This window comes from Medicago sativa, chromosome 2 (genome assembly GCF_051527215.1).
Source record: "Medicago sativa cultivar Bolivia chromosome 2, Bolivia_mono, whole genome shotgun sequence".
Taxonomy (NCBI): Eukaryota; Viridiplantae; Streptophyta; class Magnoliopsida; order Fabales; family Fabaceae; genus Medicago; species Medicago sativa.
The window spans coordinates 19,987,879-20,004,962 of NC_140750.1; the positions used below are offsets into that span (position 1 = coordinate 19,987,879).

Sequence of the window (17,084 nt, forward strand, 5' to 3'; positions counted from 1 at the left end):
ATTCGGAAAGGCATATTCCTCAAACAAAATGGATTTATGTGCATTGTGACTTTTTTTTGCCATCGTGGAGGTGAAACCTCGTTAAAAATAATATAACCTATATAAAGATCAGAGAAATAGAGAATCAACAAGGTCAAAGTCGTTTTTAGAATTTATGAGAGGACAAATATTATATTGTGTGAGGATATGTTTATTTTATAGACTTCGTTTGCATTTGGAATTTAGACTACTTTTAGTCCTTGAGGAGAGAAAAATAAGAGAGATAAGAAAAATGAATAGTAAATTCAAGATTTTTGTGAGTCCAATTAAGTTTTTAACATTAAAAATAATATTAAATAATATTATCCAAATTCACGTCACAATGTGAATAAGAAATGGCCCAACGACCTTGTATTAAACATAGTCCAGGTCTAAACAGTACATCCTCAGTTCCTATAAATACTAGACTCAACTCCACATAAACCACACAAACAATTAAGCAACTTCATAATTATATTTACTAATACTTCCCTCACTAGCAAGCTAGCATATTATAATTCATAATGGGTGTTTTCAATTTTGAGGATGAAACCACATCTATTGTAGCTCCCGCTACACTTTACAAAGCTCTTGTTACAGATGCTGACGACCTTACCCCAAAGGTTATTGATGCCATCAAGAGTATTGATATGGTTGAAGGAGACGGTGGCGCCGGAACCATCAAGAAAATCACTTTTGTCGAAGGTCAGTATAAATATATGTGTGTATTTTTTTGATTATTATAAAGAATCTAACTGCGAAATTCACACGGATTAAGAGAAAAATTGATTCACTATACAGATAAAATACAATTTATAAAATATATGAGAGTGTTTAGTAGACACTCTTATGATTAACATATTTGGTTGCTAATTAATTGGTTTGAGAAAATATTTTCTATTTTTACTTTAATTATAGAATTACCACTTTACCGTTTATCAATTTTTTTATCACTTTCCTAGTAATTGTGACACTTTGATGTTAGTAGAAGAATAACCACATTGATTTGGTATACTTGAAAAAGGTTCTTAGCACAAAATGGACAATTTAACCAAGGTTGTATTAAAGTAAGTTTATACTTAAAAAGATAAAATAAAATGAAGTTCTTATAAGAAAAGTAAATTTCCGCTTAGTGATCTCATTCGTTATGGAATAAGTCATCCTTTTAACGGTATATTTGAAAGAATGCTAGAATATTCTTTTGGTGATATTATTTTGTTCTAATCTGAGTATCAGTCGGGAAATAAGTATAGTTTAATCAAAATTATCTCAAATTCTCCCGAACAATTTGTCTTTGACTAAAATTAATTAACTACTTAAACACAATTGCTTGATTAACTGGAACTTGATTATTTTATTGATGATATCATTACTAGTATTATATAAGGATTGTTCATTAGCTTGTTTTTTTATATATAAAATAATAGGTCATCCTTTTAACCAATGATGTGCAGATGGTGAAACAAAGTATGTGTTGCACAAAGTGGACTTAGTAGATGATGTTAACTTGGCTTATCACTACAGCATAGTTGGTGGTTTTGGGCTTCCAGACACAGTGGAGAAGATCTCCTTTGAGGCTAAATTGTCTGCAGGACCAAATGGAGGAACCATTGCAAAGCTTAGTGTGAAATACTTCACAAAAGGTGATGCTGCACCAAGTGAAGAGGAACTCAAGAATGGCAAAGCTAGGGGTGATGGTCTTTTTAAGGCTCTTGAAGGTTACGTTTTGGCAAATCCTGATTACAACTAAAGCATATAATTCAGTGCTTGCTTGCTATATACATGGTGTGTTGTGATGCATTTTATTATATCATGTGTGCTTGATTTGGCGGCCAATGTAATTCTCTCTTTTTCTTTTTACTTCTCTCTATTTCTTTCCTTTTGTTGTGGAAGTGTGAGTGTGAGATTGTAAGTCCTGTGTGTACCTTGCTTCAGTAAATTATAATAATATATTTCTTTTTTACTTGATCCCCTTTTGAATCTTTCGTTTCAATAAATGGACTCGAAAGATCAAATTTAAAACTCAAGTTAGACTTTCTTGGTTGATAGGTTTAAGGATACACAGGTGTAACTTACGATGTAAGAAATGTATGAGTGCAAATTGATACAATAAAAGGCAAATGTTCATCATATGAGCGCGGATGCGTTATTTGGTAGGTAAGTTTTATGGAACGGAAATGAACTCATTTACAGAGTTTGATTATACTTTTTATGGACAAGAAAATAAACTAAATTTAACATGTATAAGTGTCATGTGTCTTCTAACTTTTCTGAAGACTTCTTCTGTGAGATTCATTCTATATTGTGAATCTTTTGCAATGAAAAATCATCAACTGCTTACTAGAAAGTGCGAGATTCTTTCTTATATTTTGAATCTTTTGCACCGTAAGATCAATAACTGTTTAACAGAAAGACTTCTCATATACACTTTGATATGACCGTGTTTTAGAAGTTGTGTCGTTTGAATTTTCAAGTGCCGCTATACGTTTGTCTTTGAATTCCTTCATGTTGTTCTTCAAAATCACATTCTTCGAACCCTTGAGTTGATGATAAGACATCTTTGACTCAAATACTGAACTTTAAAGCAATGATGTTGTATTGTGATCAATCAAATAAAAAACGTTCAATCAAATTTTGCATATAACAAACAAGAACATCAGAATTCACATGTGTTTGCAAATCTTTTTCTAAAGCCGGGAAAAAAGTTGAAGGAAGTGATGGTATGGATCGTCTCAATTTCTGTGAGGATGCAAAAAAGAGTTGCTCTAAACTTCAGTATGCATATATTGTTGATAAATAAAGAAGGTTAGGGCATATTTTTTGGTCTCCTGCTTCTTGTTTTGATTGGTATAAAAAATATGGTGATGGTTGTGTTTGATACTACATACAAGGTCAATTCTTAATTTCTTATAACATGTCATTTGGAATTTTAGTGGGTATGAATAGCCTTGTAAAGATCATTCTTTTTGGATGTACTGTCAACAAAGTATAGTTTTTGCATATGGCCCATCATTTTTAAGTTTAGTTCTAGTTTAATGTTATACCTCGGGACAAATATTCATCATGGTGTTTTCATTTTTTTTATGGGATGAAAACCACAAGAAGATCAGAGAGTATCAATGTGTTTATTAAAATATTCATTAACTCTTACACAAATTTAAGTGACTTTACAAAGCCGGTATGATGTAATTTCTAATGAGAAATGATATTTTGACAACCATTTTTTGACAACTTTCTCTCTCATACTCACATGATGTTGTTATTCTCTCTCTTCCTTTTTCTCTCTCCATTGTTTTTGACCAATAAGAAGTGAGAAAAACAAGGTTGTCAACAAAGTTGTCATCAAATGGATGTCAAAATATCACTACTCATTTCCAATACATTAGACCATGTACAATGGGAAATTTTTTTCAATAACCTTCAACACCCACTTTTTCAATTCCCAACACTCCACATCATTTTCTCTCTCTTAATTCAACACCCATTCAATTTTTACCACTCCAATGGTAAACATTCAACACCCTACCCCACCACTTTTTATTTCTTATTCTTATTTAATTTTTGTTTTTATAATTACATAAAATTATAATTATCGATTTAAATTAAATTAAAATAATACAATTAATTTTTTTTAAAAACAATATTTATTTAAATAATTTTTTTTCTTAACTTAAAATGCAATACAACAAACTAAGCACGCGACACACAAATAGCTTAAAATGCAAGACAACAAACAAGCACACAAAACACAACTAATTTATTTAGTCTGATACAAATCATCTTCAATCACGAAACATTCCAAACTTTGTCCATATGTGCTTCACGAGATCTGCTTGCAATTCGTGATGAACATTTGGATCACGCAACTCGGATCTAGCACGCACATGATTTGCAAAGGTGGGTAACACCTCGGTCGAGTATGGTTGCGGTGTACTAGATTCACTTCCCTCAGATTGCTCAAAATCGGTCCAACGTTGAGCATATGTATCTCTTTCATCTTCAACAATCATATTATGTAATATGATGCATGACCTCATGATGATACCCAAATCGGCTATGTCCCACAAGCGAGCTGGTTCACGGATGATTTTAAATCGAGCTTGAAGCACTCCAAAAGCACGTTCGATGTCCTTTCGACAGCTCTCCTGTTGTTTTGCAAATAACTTATCGGGTTCACTTTGAGGAAGTCTAATTGATTTGACGAAAGTTGGATAAGAAGGGTAGATACCATCAGCTAGATAGTATGTCATATTATAGGGACGTTGATTCACAAAGAAATTCACCCTTGGAGTCTTTCCCTGTTCCACATCATCAAACACCAGTGATCGGTCTAGAACGTTGATATCGTTCAGCGTTCCTGGACATCCAAAAAAGGCATGCCAGATCCATAGATCATGTGATGCAACTGCTTCAAGAATAACTGTGGTGGTTCCCTTATCCCCCCTAGTAAATTGACCTTCCCATGCTTTAGGACAATTTTTCCACTCCCAGTGCATGCAGTCAATACTCCCGATCATCCCTAGGAACCTCCGCATTTCACTAACATGGAGTATTCTTTGAAGGTCATCTTGCGTTGGCGCTTTCAAGTACACATGCTCATACAATCGTATGATTCCTTTACAGAATCTATGTAAGCACTCCAATGCTGTAGTACCTCCTATTTTGATGTATTCATCGACCGCATCTGCTGCCACACCATATGCTAACATTCGCATTGTTGTGGTACATTTTGCTAAGGGTGATATACCTTCTTTGTTGGTGGCATCAACTCGCTGGGTGAAGTAGTTATCACTACTTGAAAGGTCTCCAACGCTTCAAAGGAAAACATGTTTTTGCATCCGAAACCGACGACGAAACATTGCATCGTCATATGTAGGCTCATTGGCAAAGTAGTCGTCAATGAGTCTTTGGTTAGCTGCTGCATGATCTCTATTTAAATATTTTCTTCTACCAGATCCACTACCTAATCCACTACCTTCCTCTAGTTTTTTTCGACGCTGAATAAATCGGTTGACCATATATGTGTCTTCAGCATCACGTTTTTTGAAGTAGGCTTCCATATCAAAACCAAAAGGATCCATTGATAGTGTTTGGAAGTAGATATTGGAAGTAGATATGAATGCTATTCAAGTCCCTATATATAAGCAAATAGTTGAAGCACGGGGATTGAATTATTAAAATGTTGTATGCATAGTAAAGCAATACCATGAGCTGTGAAAAAAGTATGCATAATTAAAGCAATACCATGGATGTAACACGGACAAAATAGTATGCATAATTAAAGTTTTGTATGCATAGTAAAGCAATACCATGGGCTGTGAAAAAACTAGTGAGGAATATGATAGAGCCAAACCGCAAGTGCACGGCCTATCGAAGTAATAGTAGTAAGTAGAGTTATCGTTCCACTAGGGAGTTGTTCAACTTAATTAACTTTTAATGAATGATTAGAGGAGAGAAAGTTGATAAGAAAGAGTTTGATTGCTGAAGGTAAAAACAATAATAATAAAGGGCCTTAGGATCATTGGTTCATCTTAATAACTAATCCTTCACTAGACAAAACCTAAACATCTAATTTCATGATTTACACACTAATTTCTAAAGACCGGTTTCCCTTAGCCCCTCACCTTTCCGATGAAAGTCCGGTGAGAGTTTACTTCTAGCAACCAAGCCTATTTCGCTGACATGATTACTAGAAGATGCATAGAGGATTGAAACTACTCTTTGTCTCAATAATTGCAAAGACTATTTCACTGTTTTGCAATTATTGTCTAGATTCACTTGTTCCAACATCAAGACTCCGCTCTCGCTTTATGAATTGATGTTTGGGATGATGGATTAACGATTATCAAACCCTCCACTTTCGCTTCCACAGTTTGATAATTGTTAATCCACGTTAAGACGGTGAATCTAGATTAGAAATTAGGGTTACATAGAAATTAGGGTTTAGACATGTTTTGTTTAGGATTGAGTCATTAGACTCCCCAATAATCCTAAGACTAAGAAGTCTACTCACTCATGTTCATCGTAGACATGGAGGAAGAAGAGAGAAATACGGTAAAATAAATTGCAAAGAAAGTAAAAGGGAAAATAAAGACTTTTATTAAAATAGCAATTGAAATAAACAAAGTAAAGCATGATTGTTTATGGTGGAGAGCTACTCTATTTATAGCTTTACATTCGACTTAGAAACTAAGCAACTAAAAGGATAAAACGGTAAAGCTGCAACAGGGTAACTTGGGCCCGAAGAAAAGCAGCAAAAGAGCATCCTGGGGACGGGCACGGCCGTGCCACATGTTGGCACGGGCCGTGCCAAGCTTCTGAGTTTGGGGGAACTTATTTTTGTCCCGTATCTTCGTATTCTTGCGATGTATTTGCTCCAGTCCTCTTTCTTTTGCTCCAAGGCACCTTCCACCATATATTTATTCCTAAAATAAAATAAAAGACAATTTGAAGTAAAATATTCTAAACTAAAATAAAATGCAATAAAATAAAATCAAATCTAAAATAAAACTAAACTAAATAAGGCAATAATTAATACTATCTATGACTCATCAAACTCCCCCACACTTGAATCTTTGCTTGTCCTCAAGCAAAAGGCAATAAACATAGTAGCAACAAAAGATTGATTATGGCAATATTAAGAACAATGTGTCTCAAAAGAAAGGCTTTGCTTCAAGTACACTAATTACAACTTCAAACACTTCTCATGAACCTATTCTACCCAACATCAAGTCTCAAGTGAGTGTGTGTGTGCAGTCCAACCCTTTTCTTGCTCCTGTATAAGACAGATATTATGAGGAACAGGTTTTATCCCTAGTGCTAAAGTAACCGAGAAAAGTCCTTTCTTCATTTCATATAAGAGTGATGGGAATTTAAGTTAAATTAAATTAGATTAACATTTAAGCACAAGGGGCTGCAGATGCTTAGGGGCTATCTATCCTCGTAGGAAGTCTTCTCGGATGTAATTGTCCTTTCCCCCTAGATTCAAAATCACCCTAAGCAGTGCTGCAAAATTATTATTTGTTTCATCTCCGCGTAGGAAGTCTTTTTGGATGTAATTGTCCTTTCCCCCTAGCATTGATGAATTTGATTCACATTAAGTTCAAATTAGGGAGTCACCACCACAATTAGGAAGTCAGGGATTGTCCTTTCCCCCACATGTTGGTGCCATCCTCCCGCCCCTTTTAACATTAACAAATTAATAAGAATATAACAATTAAGAACAATTTGATTAATTTTCCCACACAAACTTATACTACTTTTACTCTTAAGACTTTAAAGGGTCTAAGTTAACACTAAAGATAGAACGTGCTCCTTAAAATACCTATTCATACATTTGCTCAAGGATTGCAACCGGGTGCTTTTCTCATTGGAGAATTTTCATATTAAAACAAGACATGGGTATAGCAAGAACATAAGAAACACAAGAAACTATTTTCATGTACAAGAAGCAACCTAAGGAAGAGACAAAACAAAAATTTTCATGCCATATTTACATTAAAAACAAGCTACTTAGTTATGCCTCTTGCTATAAAAACAAAACAAAAGAATAAAGTTCAAGGGAGTTTGGGAACACTACGACTCTAGACACTTTATTAGGCCCCCCCCCCCCCCCCCCCCCACACTTAGGGGAAGCATTGTCCTCAATGATTCAAAAGAAAAAGAAATTAAAAAGAAGAAGAAGAAATAGAATGGAAGAAAGGGGTGCAGAAAGCTCACAGTGTGCTGTAAATAGCAAAAATTGATGAATTTTGGGATCTGCAAGCTGGCACGGCCGTGCCAACCTCAGCACGGGCCGTGCCAACATTCTGTTTCCTTGCCCCCCATTTTGCTTGAAAAACATGGCACGGCCGTGCCAATCTTAGCACGGGCCGTGCCAACCTTCTGGTAAGGAGGCTTCAAAAATTTTCAATTTCTTGAATTCTTGTCGAATCATACTTGGACAATTACCTACAAGAAAACTTAGAACAAAGAAAAACAAAACAAGAGCAGTTAAAAGCTTGGGTTGCCTCCCACGAAGCGCTCTTTTACCGTCATTAGCTTGACAAAAAGAAGAAAAACAACTTTAAGGCGGGTCAATAAGTCTCCAAGCAGCCACTACTTCGGTTCCTTCCCCTACGTTGTAAACCTTTAGCCTTTGTCCGTTAACTTTGAATGGTCCGGTTTTTTCAGAAAAGATTTCAACAGCCCCATAGGGATAGACCTTGCGGACTTGAAACGGACCAGACCACGTAGACCTTAGTTTTCCTGGGAAGAGCTTCATCCTAGAATTAAAGAGTAGTACAAGGTCACCAACTTTGAAGTCCTTTTTAAGGATATGTTTATCATGCCATTTTTTTGTTCTTTCTTTGTAAATGCGGGCATTTTCATAGGCATCTAACCTAAGTTCTTCTAGCTCACTTAGTTGAAGTTTCCTTTTTTGACCGGCTAGTTTTGGGTCCAAGTTAAGGTTCCTAATTGCCCAATAAGCTTTGTGCTCAAGTTCAACCGGGAGGTGACAAGCTTTCCCATAAATTAGCTTAAAAGGAGTCATTCCAATGGGAGTCTTATAAGCTGTTCTATAGGCCCAAAGAGCGTCATCAAGCTTACTTGACCAATCTTTCCTAGAGATAGAAACTGTCTTTTCAAGAATGGCCTTTATTTGTCTATTTGAGACCTCAACTTGTCCACTAGTTTGCGGGTGATAGGGTGTTGCAACTTTATGTTTCACTCCATATTTTTGTAAAAGTTTTTCAAAGTGTTTAGAAATGAAGTGAGACCCTCCATCGCTTATGACAACCCTTGGCACCCCAAACCTTGGAAAGATAACCTTTTTGAACAATTTTATAACTACATGTGCATCATTGGTGGGGGAAGCAATGGCCTCAACCCATTTGGACACATAGTCAACAGCCACCAATATGTATTGATTACCAAAAGAGGAAGGAAATGGCCCCATGAAGTCAATACCCCATACATCGAAAATTTCAACTTCAAGGATGTTGTTTAAGGGCATTTCATTCCTTTTTGTAATATTACCGGTGCGTTGACAATTGTCACATTTAGAAACAAAGAGATGCACATCCTTAAAAAGTGATGGCCACCAGAAACCAGATTGAAGTATTTTAAAAGAAGTTTTTTGACTACTGGCGTGGCCACCATAGGAGGAGGAGTGACAATGGTGAAGAATACTACTTACCTCGCTTTCAGGGATGCATCTTCTAAAAACTCCATCCGAGCCTCTTTTGAAGAGGTAAGACTCATCCCAATAATAATGCTTGAGATCATGGAAGAATTTTTTCTTTTGCTGGTAGTTCAAGTTAGGTGGTAGTACTCCTGCTGCAAGAAAATTAACAAAATATGCATACCAAGGTGTGTTAGCTTGTGCTAATAAGAAGAGTTGGTCATCCGGGAAGGAATCATCCAAAGGCAACTCATCCTCATTGGGTTCCCTAAGGCGGGACAGGTGATCAGCTACAACATTTTCAGTGCCTTTTTTATCCTTTATTTCAATGTCAAATTCTTGGAGGAGCAAAATCCATCGGATCAATCTTGGTTTGGCATCTTTCTTGTTTAACAAATATTTTATGGCCGAGTGATCTGTGTAAATAATGATTTTTGATCCTACCAAGTATGGCCTGAATTTGTCAATAGCATAGACTACTGCTAATAGTTCCTTCTCAGTTGTAGCGTAATTTACCTGTGCCTCATCAAGGGTCTTACTTGCATAATAAATGGCGTGCATCTTCTTGTCTTTTCTTTGCCCTAACACAGCCCCAACTGCATAGTCACTTGCATCACACATTATTTCAAAAGGTAAATTCCAATCTGGTGGTTGTATGATTGGTGCAGTGACCAGGGCTTCTTTTAACCTGCAAAATGCTTTTAGACATGCATCATCAAACACAAAATTTGCATCCTTAAGGAGCAAGCTTGTTAGTGGCTTAGTGATTGAAGAAAAATCTTTAATGAAACGGCGGTAGAATCCCGCATGTCCTAGGAAGCTTCTAACTTCTTTGACCGAGGTAGGAGGAGACATTTTCTCAATAATTTCAATTTTTGCTTTATCTACCTCTATACCTCGTTCAGAGACTAAGTGTCCTAGGACAATTCCTTCTCTTACCATGAAGTGACATTTTTCCCAATTCAACACTAAGTTCACCTGTTCACATCTTTCCAAAACTTTTTCCAGGTTAGTCAAACAATTATCAAAACTAGATCCATGCACAGAAAAATCATCCATAAAAACTTCCATTATATTTTCAACAAAATCAGAAAAAATAGACATCATGCATCTTTGAAAGGTAGCGGGGGCATTGCAAAGACCAAAGGGCATTCTCCTATAGGCAAAGGTACCAAAGGGACATGTGAAAGTGGTTTTCTCTTGGTCATTAGGGTGGATGGGTATTTGGAAAAATCCAGAATAGCCATCTAAGTAACAAAAGTGTGAATGCTTAGCTAACCTTTCTAACATTTGGTCTATAAAGGGGAGTGGGAAGTGATCTTTACGGGTTGCTTTGTTAAGCTTCCTATAGTCAATGCACATCCTCCAACCGGTGACGGTTCTAGTTGCAATGTATTCATTTTTATCATTCTTAATGACTGTGAGACCACCCTTTTTAGGTACTACTTGAACCGGGCTAACCCATTTAGAATCAGAAATTGGATAGATGACACCTGCATCTAGGAGCTTTAAGACTTCTTTTTTCACAACTTCTTTCATGTTAGGATTTAGTCTTCTTTGGTGTTCAACGGAGGGCTTATAGTCATCTTCAAGCAATATCCTATGTGTACACAATGAGGGATTTATTCCTTTAATGTCATCAATGGTGTAACCTATGGCTTTAGGGTATTTCTTGAGAACATAAAGCAATTTTTCAGTTTCTACCTCATTCAAGCTTGCATTCACAATAACAGGGTAGGTTGAGTTAGGGCCCAAGAATTCATACCTCAAGCTTGGTGGGAGTGGTTTGAGTTCCACCTTTGGCGCCTCCTTTGGTAGAGGGGCTGCTTCTTCTTTCATTAATTCTTCCATGCCCAAACCTTCCATGGGAGGGTTTTCATTCAATAGCTCCTCGTAGGCTTTGGCATCTCCTTCTAGCTTTGTACCTGCATCACTAACCAAGCATACTTCCAAACCATCATGTGTAGTTGATGCTAAGGAGCATTCTTTCACACAACGGTCAATTATATCTAACATGCAACAAGAATCTTTAATGGAGGGACTTTTCATAAGTTTAGCAAGTTCAAATTCAACAGTATCTTCACCAACATTAAATTCCAATTTCCCATGTTTAACATCAATTATAGCCCCGGCGGTAGCAAGGAAGGGCCTTCCCAAAAGTATGGGTACTTGGTTATCCTCCTCTATTTCCATCACAACAAAGTCCGTAGGGACGTAGATTTCTCCTACCTTGACAGGGACATCCTCTATGATTCCAGCTGGATACTTAAGGGAACGGTCTGCTAATTGTAGGGTCATCCTAGTTGACTTAAGCTCTCCCAATCCCAATCTCTCATAAAGAGATAAAGGCATCAAACTGACACTGGCTCCTAAGTCACACATTGCTCTCTTTACTACTTCAGACCCTATGACACAAGGTATTGAGAAACTTCCTGGATCCTTAAGCTTGGGTGGCAACTTATTTTGGATGATGGCATTACATTCCTCCGTAAGGTTCACCGTTTCACTTTCCTCAATCTTTCTCTTTTTTGAAAGAATTTCTTTTAAAAATTTAGCATAGGTGGGCATTTGAGTTAGGACATCGGTGAAGGGAACATCAATGTAGATTTTATTCATCATTTCAATGAACTTTTTAAATTGCTCATCAAGCTTAGACTTGGCAAATCTTTGAGGGAAAGGAATCTTTGGTTTGAAAGGAGGTGGTGTAACTTCCTCATTTTGTGGTTTCTCACTCTCTTCTTTAGCCATCTCACCTTGCGGTTCACTAGTCTCTTCCTCACTAGGCTTGACTCTTAAGGGGTCTTCTAATTGTTTACCACTCCTAAGTGTAACGGCGTTCATTCTAGGTTGGCAAAATTGAACAACTAGAGAGAGCTGAGCCTCTAAGACCTTATTGTGAGAGAAGATAGAGTCTACTTTTGATGTAAGTGAAACAAAAGAGTCATTCAAAAGTCTAGTTTGATTTGCAAGCTCTTTGAGCTGCTCGGTTTGGTTAAGAAGATAATTTTCCATTAGAAGTTCAAGATTAGACTTTTGAATAACCCTTTGGTCATTAGCATAACTTGGTGGTGTTGTTCCTTGAACCAAGGGATTTTCATTAGGGCTTTGGTCAAAACTTACCCCTTGGTTGTTTTGAATAAAGTTTATTTGCTCAACACTACCTATTTTGCATTCACTACATGTTTTACAAGGGGATGTAGGAGTAGTATCACTAACATTAAGTTTTTCAAATTTGTGGGTTAGTGCATCAATCCTAGAAGCAAGGTGGTCATAGTTAGAGACTTCGTACATACCTGCCCTCTTTTTGGAGGGTGAAGACTTTGTAGTGAGTTCTTCATCAGTCCATAGAAAGAGATTTCGAGCCATGTCTTCAATCAATGCATAGGCTGTTTCGAAGTTTTTGTTCATTAGAGCACCACCTGCAGCTGTATCAACAAAGGTTTTAGTAGCATGAGATAAACCATTGTAAAAAGTGTGGATGATCAACCATTCTTCTAGTCCATGGAGGGGGCAAAGTTTAAGCATATCCTTAAAACGTCCCCACGAATCATGAAGAGATTCCCCTTCTTTTTGAGTAAATTGAAAAAGCTTTGCCCTTAGTTGGCCGATTTTTGATGGGGGGAGGAAACGGATGAGAAATTCACGCTTCAATTGGTCCCATGAAGTGATGGAGCCAACTTTTAGGGAATGGAACCAATTGAGAGCCTTATCCTTTAGAGAAAAAGGGAAGAGATGTAGTCTCAAGGTTTCTTGGTTTTTCTTATATGTTACGGTGAGCCGCCAAAAGGTTGAGATATGGAGATTGGGATCCTCATCGGGGGATCCCGAAAAATAATTTTGCTGCACCATCTTAAGTTGGGCAGGCTTAATTTCAAAATCTTCATCTTCAACCGTTGGATACACAATAATAGCATATGGCTCTTCCATTGAAGGAGTCACGTATTCCTTAAGAGCACGTCTTTCAGCCATGTTGGTATTATTTTTATGCTTTCCAAGAAGTTAATGATGAAGAAAAAAAATAAAAACAGAAAAAGAAAGAGAAGAAGAGAGAATTCTAATCACTAAGAAAAAGCTAATTAGATTAGTTAACTCCCCGGCAACGGCGCCAAAAACTTGATAGAGCCAAACCGCAAGTGCAAGGCCTATCGAAGTAATAGTAGTAAGTAGAGTTATCGTTCCACTAGGGAGTTGTTCAACTTAATTAACTTTTAATGAATGATTAGAGGAGAGAAAGTTGATAAGAAAGAGTTTGATTGCTGAAGGTAAAAACAATAATAATAAAGGGTCTTAGGATCATTGGTTCATCTTAATAACTAATCCTTCACTAGACAAAACCTAAACATCTAATTTCATGATTTACACACTAATTTCTAAAGACCGGTTTCCCTTAGCCCCTCACCTTTCCGATGAAAGTCCGGTGAGAGTTTACTTCTAGCAACCAAGCCTATTTCGCTGACATGATTACTAGAAGATGCATAAAGGATTGAAACTACTCTTTGTCTCAATAATTGCAAAGACTATTTCACTGTTTTGCAATTATTGTCTAGATTCACTTGTTCCAACATCAAGACTCCGCTCTCGCTTTATGAATTGATGTTTGGGATGATGGATTAACGATTATCAAACCCTCCGCTTTCGCTTCCACAGTTTGATAATTGTTAATCCACGTTAAGACGGTGAATCTAGATTAGAAATTAGGGTTACATAGAAATTAGGGTTTAGACATGTTTTGTTTAGGATTGAGTCATTAGACTCCCCAATAATCCTAAGACTAAGAAGTCTACTCACTCATGTTCATCGTAGACATGGAGGAAGAAGAGAGAAATACGGTAAAATAAATTGCAAAGAAAGTAAAAGGGAAAATAAAGACTTTTATTAAAATAGCAATTGAAATAAACAAAGTAAAGCATGATTGTTTATGGTGGAAAGCTACTCTATTTATAGCTTTACATTCGACTTAGAAACTAAGCAACTAAAAGGATAAAACGGTAAAGCTGCAACAGGGTAACTTGGGCCCGAAGAAAAGCAGCAAAAGAGCATCCTGGGGACGGGCACGGCCGTGCCACATGTTGGCACGGGCCGTGCCAAGCTTCTGAGTTTGGGGGAACTTATTTTTGTCCCGTATCTTCGTATTCTTGCGCTGTATTTGCTCCAGTCCTCTTTCTTTTGCTCCAAGGCACCTTCCACCATATATTTATTCCTAAAATAAAATAAAAGACAATTTGAAGTAAAATATTCTAAACTAAAATAAAATGCAATAAAATAAAATCAAATCTAAAATAAAACTAAACTAAATAAGGCAATAATTAATACTATCTATGACTCATCAGAATACCATGGGCTGTGAAATTAAAGTTTGTGAAAAAAGTCACGGGACAAATATTATGCATAATTATTAAAGCAACATTGAGGACTAGACAACACTGACAATTATTTAAAGCAACATTGAGGACTAGACAACACTGACAATTATTTAAAGTAAACATTGGGGACTAGACAACATTGACAATTTTGACCGAATACAAACAAATATTAGTGAAATTAATTTCTGAACAGCTCACGCTCCAAGTTTTCCAACAAAGCTTTTTTCCTGTCATCGAGATGCTCTTTGGAACTTAACATTATGTACATGTCCATTTTCTTCAATCTGTTTTTCTCTTGTTGCACTGCGGTGTACTTTTCCATTTTTTCGGTGTACTCTTTAAAGTGTTCCATCTCTTGCACCTTCATTTCTTTGAATTGAACCCACTCCTGTTCCACCTCCTCCAAGCCAGCGTCCTTGCTTTTCTTTTTTCCTTTTTTTTAGCTGCCTCCCTTCCCATTGGACGAGCACTAGATCCTACAGAGTCCTCGTGAGATCTCTTAGATCCACTACTACCTGAGCCAACATTTCCTCCCACTTGACTGCCTCCTACTTGACTGCCATAACGTGGTTGATCACGGAGAGCGCGCCATTCTTCCATTAAAGTAAATTTACCATTCTTCCCACATGCATATATTTCCTGGGCTTTTGCCAAAACATCATCTTCTGACCAACCGCTTGCTTTCTGACGCATAGCGGTAACATAAGCACCAACCCATTTATTTATTAATTTGCTCATATAATTAAAACGGTTTTGGCATGCAATGACATCGCGTGGAGAATCGAATGAGCAATGATCATTACAATACCCAGTAATTTTACCCCAATATGCTTCACTTGTCTGGTTTCTCCCGACAACACTGGATGTTCCATATTTTATCCACCCACTAATTAACACCAAATTTTGTTCAGTGTTCCATGATGGTTGGGGGTTTTTCTTGCTCTTAGAAGTTGTATCCTCTGGAGTGACTTCAGTGTCTCTTGTCATTCCACCACGATTTATTTGTGATGAAAATTCAGGATATTCACCAAGATTCTGAAAATTTTCATTCATCATCGGCATATAACCATTAAATGGGGGTGTTTGAGATGGATATGCCATCATAGATCTAGAATATGGATGAAAGTTGTTTGGAACAGAGGACGGGTGATTGAAATTTGAGGCAAAACCAAAATTAGGCATGTTTTGAGGATTTTGGTTGAGAAATTGATTTGGGTTTTGAGGATATTGGTTGGGAAATTGATTTGGGTTTTGAGGATGTTGGTTGAGAAATTGATTTGGGTGTTGATAATTGTTGGGATTTTGGTAGCTAAATGGGTAATCAGAAGAATTTTGGGTGTTGAATTGATTGTTATTGGGATCCATTTCACTAATCAAAAACTAAAACTTTAACAGAAAGACTAATAATGAGATTAAGAGAGTGAAAAACTTGATTTTTTTCTGTGTCCAAATGAAATGATTCAAGTCTCATTTTATAGAGGAAAAAAAATGACGAATTTTGGTAAAAAAAAAAAATTATTTACAATGAAATAATTGAGTCCAAATTATTAAGAAGATAAAAATCCAAGCAGCCAATCGTAGCAAGGCACGTGGCAATGTTTTATCACTTCCTCTTTCTCTTTCCGCGTTTCCTGTTCCTCACACTCTCCTGTCAGCGCGTGCACGTCACGCGCCATTTTCGGCCAATCTCGAGCTTCCACGTGGCAGGTCGGACAGCATTTCAACAAGTTGAATTAATTCACCCTCTCTTTCCTCCGATTGATATTCAACAAGGCACTGCAATGGCTTCAACCTATTGAATTTGGGATTCAATAACCCATTGTAAGTGGTCTTAGTAGTCATCCTTTTTAAATTTAATACTCCCTCAGTTCCTTTTTAAGTGTCTCTTTTAGAGAAAATTTTTGTTCCTATTTAACTGTCACTTTCAAAGTTCAATGCATCATTAAATGTTGTTCTACCAATATTATCCTTTGTTATTTATTGCGGAGAGAGAAATATATGAAATGAGATGTTAAATTATTAAGGTCATTATAGTAAAAGTATAACTTATTGCATCAAAAGTAGAAACAATTATTGATTGTCTTGGTTTGTGTAAAATGTCAAAAAGTGACAATTAAAAAGGAACGGAGGTAGTATTTTTCTTCATTTCTTCATAATAATTGCCATGACTTTCCATCTAACCACACACCATTACGATGTTGTCTTCAAGCATCACATGACGATGATGAAGTAGATCTCCAACAAGTCAATATTATCTTTGAGGATTAAGTCAATGTTGTTTATTGTCCTCCACAGTCTAAAACAAAAGGTCGTCCCAAACAACGGCGTCTTAAAGGTGGAAAAGAGTTATCACATAGCATGAATACTTGTGGATTATGCAAAGGTAGAGGTGTACATAATAGTTTTACATGTCCTCTAGAAGAAAATACTCAATTTTCTGTTAAAAAAAACAAGAAGAATTTTTTTTTTGTGATGATGCAAATGCTAACAATTGTTCTTAGGGAACTTGTTAAGAAGCTTAAAGTATAAATTCTATCTTA

General features: G+C 36.5%; 3 protein-coding genes and 1 non-coding gene across 4 annotated transcripts; 2 read left to right on the top strand and 2 right to left on the bottom strand.

The window, feature by feature from the left end:
* The first annotated feature begins 469 nt into the window (after positions 1-469).
* LOC146945331 (class-10 pathogenesis-related protein 1-like) lies at positions 470-1,986 on the top strand. The gene is made up of 2 exons (XM_085747847.1): positions 470-723; positions 1,473-1,986. The coding sequence occupies exons 1-2, from the start codon at positions 543-545 to the stop codon at positions 1,766-1,768; spliced, it is 477 nt and encodes a 158-aa protein (XP_085603973.1). The 5' UTR covers positions 470-542; the 3' UTR covers positions 1,769-1,986.
* A 1,742-nt stretch (positions 1,987-3,728) lies between these two features.
* On the bottom strand, positions 3,729-15,955 carry LOC146945332 (uncharacterized). Its single transcript, XM_085743693.1, has 3 exons — positions 15,345-15,955; positions 4,395-4,648; positions 3,729-4,316 (listed from the first exon to the last, which is right to left on the bottom strand). The coding sequence occupies exons 1-3, from the start codon at positions 15,907-15,909 to the stop codon at positions 3,801-3,803; spliced, it is 1,335 nt and encodes a 444-aa protein (XP_085599819.1). The 5' UTR covers positions 15,910-15,955; the 3' UTR covers positions 3,729-3,800.
* LOC146945333 (uncharacterized) lies at positions 8,084-13,150 on the bottom strand. Its single transcript, XM_085747687.1, has 4 exons — positions 12,501-13,150; positions 11,293-12,356; positions 10,552-11,190; positions 8,084-10,077 (listed from the first exon to the last, which is right to left on the bottom strand). The coding sequence occupies exons 1-4, from the start codon at positions 13,148-13,150 to the stop codon at positions 8,084-8,086; spliced, it is 4,347 nt and encodes a 1,448-aa protein (XP_085603813.1).
* On the top strand, positions 12,678-12,784 carry LOC146945334 (small nucleolar RNA R71). Its single transcript, XR_015029530.1, has one exon. It is a non-coding gene; the product is annotated as a small nucleolar RNA R71 (small nucleolar RNA).
* Positions 15,956-17,084: the final 1,129 nt, after the last annotated feature.

What these genes read in the sequence shown, in the direction of transcription:
- LOC146945331 (XM_085747847.1), top strand. Translation starts at nt 543, where the DNA reads ATGGGTGTTTTCAATTTTGAGGATGAAACCACATCTATTGTAGCTCCC. An exon ending in GAAAATCACTTTTGTCGAAG is followed by an intron (nt 724 to 1,472) that starts GTCAGTATAAAT and finishes AATGATGTGCAG; the next exon opens with ATGGTGAAACAAAGTATGTG.
- LOC146945333 (XM_085747687.1), bottom strand. Translation starts at nt 13,150, where the DNA reads ATGGCTGAAAGACGTGCTCTTAAGGAATACGTGACTCCTTCAATGGAA. An exon ending in CGGGGCTATAATTGATGTTA is followed by an intron (nt 11,191 to 11,292) that starts AACATGGGAAAT and finishes GTTGCATGTTAG; the next exon opens with ATATAATTGACCGTTGTGTG. An exon ending in TGCAACTAGAACCGTCACCG is followed by an intron (nt 10,078 to 10,551) that starts GTTGGAGGATGT and finishes TCTCTGAACGAG; the next exon opens with GTATAGAGGTAGATAAAGCA.
- LOC146945332 (XM_085743693.1), bottom strand. Translation starts at nt 15,909, where the DNA reads ATGGATCCCAATAACAATCAATTCAACACCCAAAATTCTTCTGATTAC. An exon ending in TAAAATTACTGGGTATTGTA is followed by an intron (nt 4,649 to 15,344) that starts ATGATCATTGCT and finishes TGGAGTGCTTAC; the next exon opens with ATAGATTCTGTAAAGGAATC. An exon ending in ATGATCTATGGATCTGGCAT is followed by an intron (nt 4,317 to 4,394) that starts GCCTTTTTTGGA and finishes GATGTGGAACAG; the next exon opens with GGAAAGACTCCAAGGGTGAA.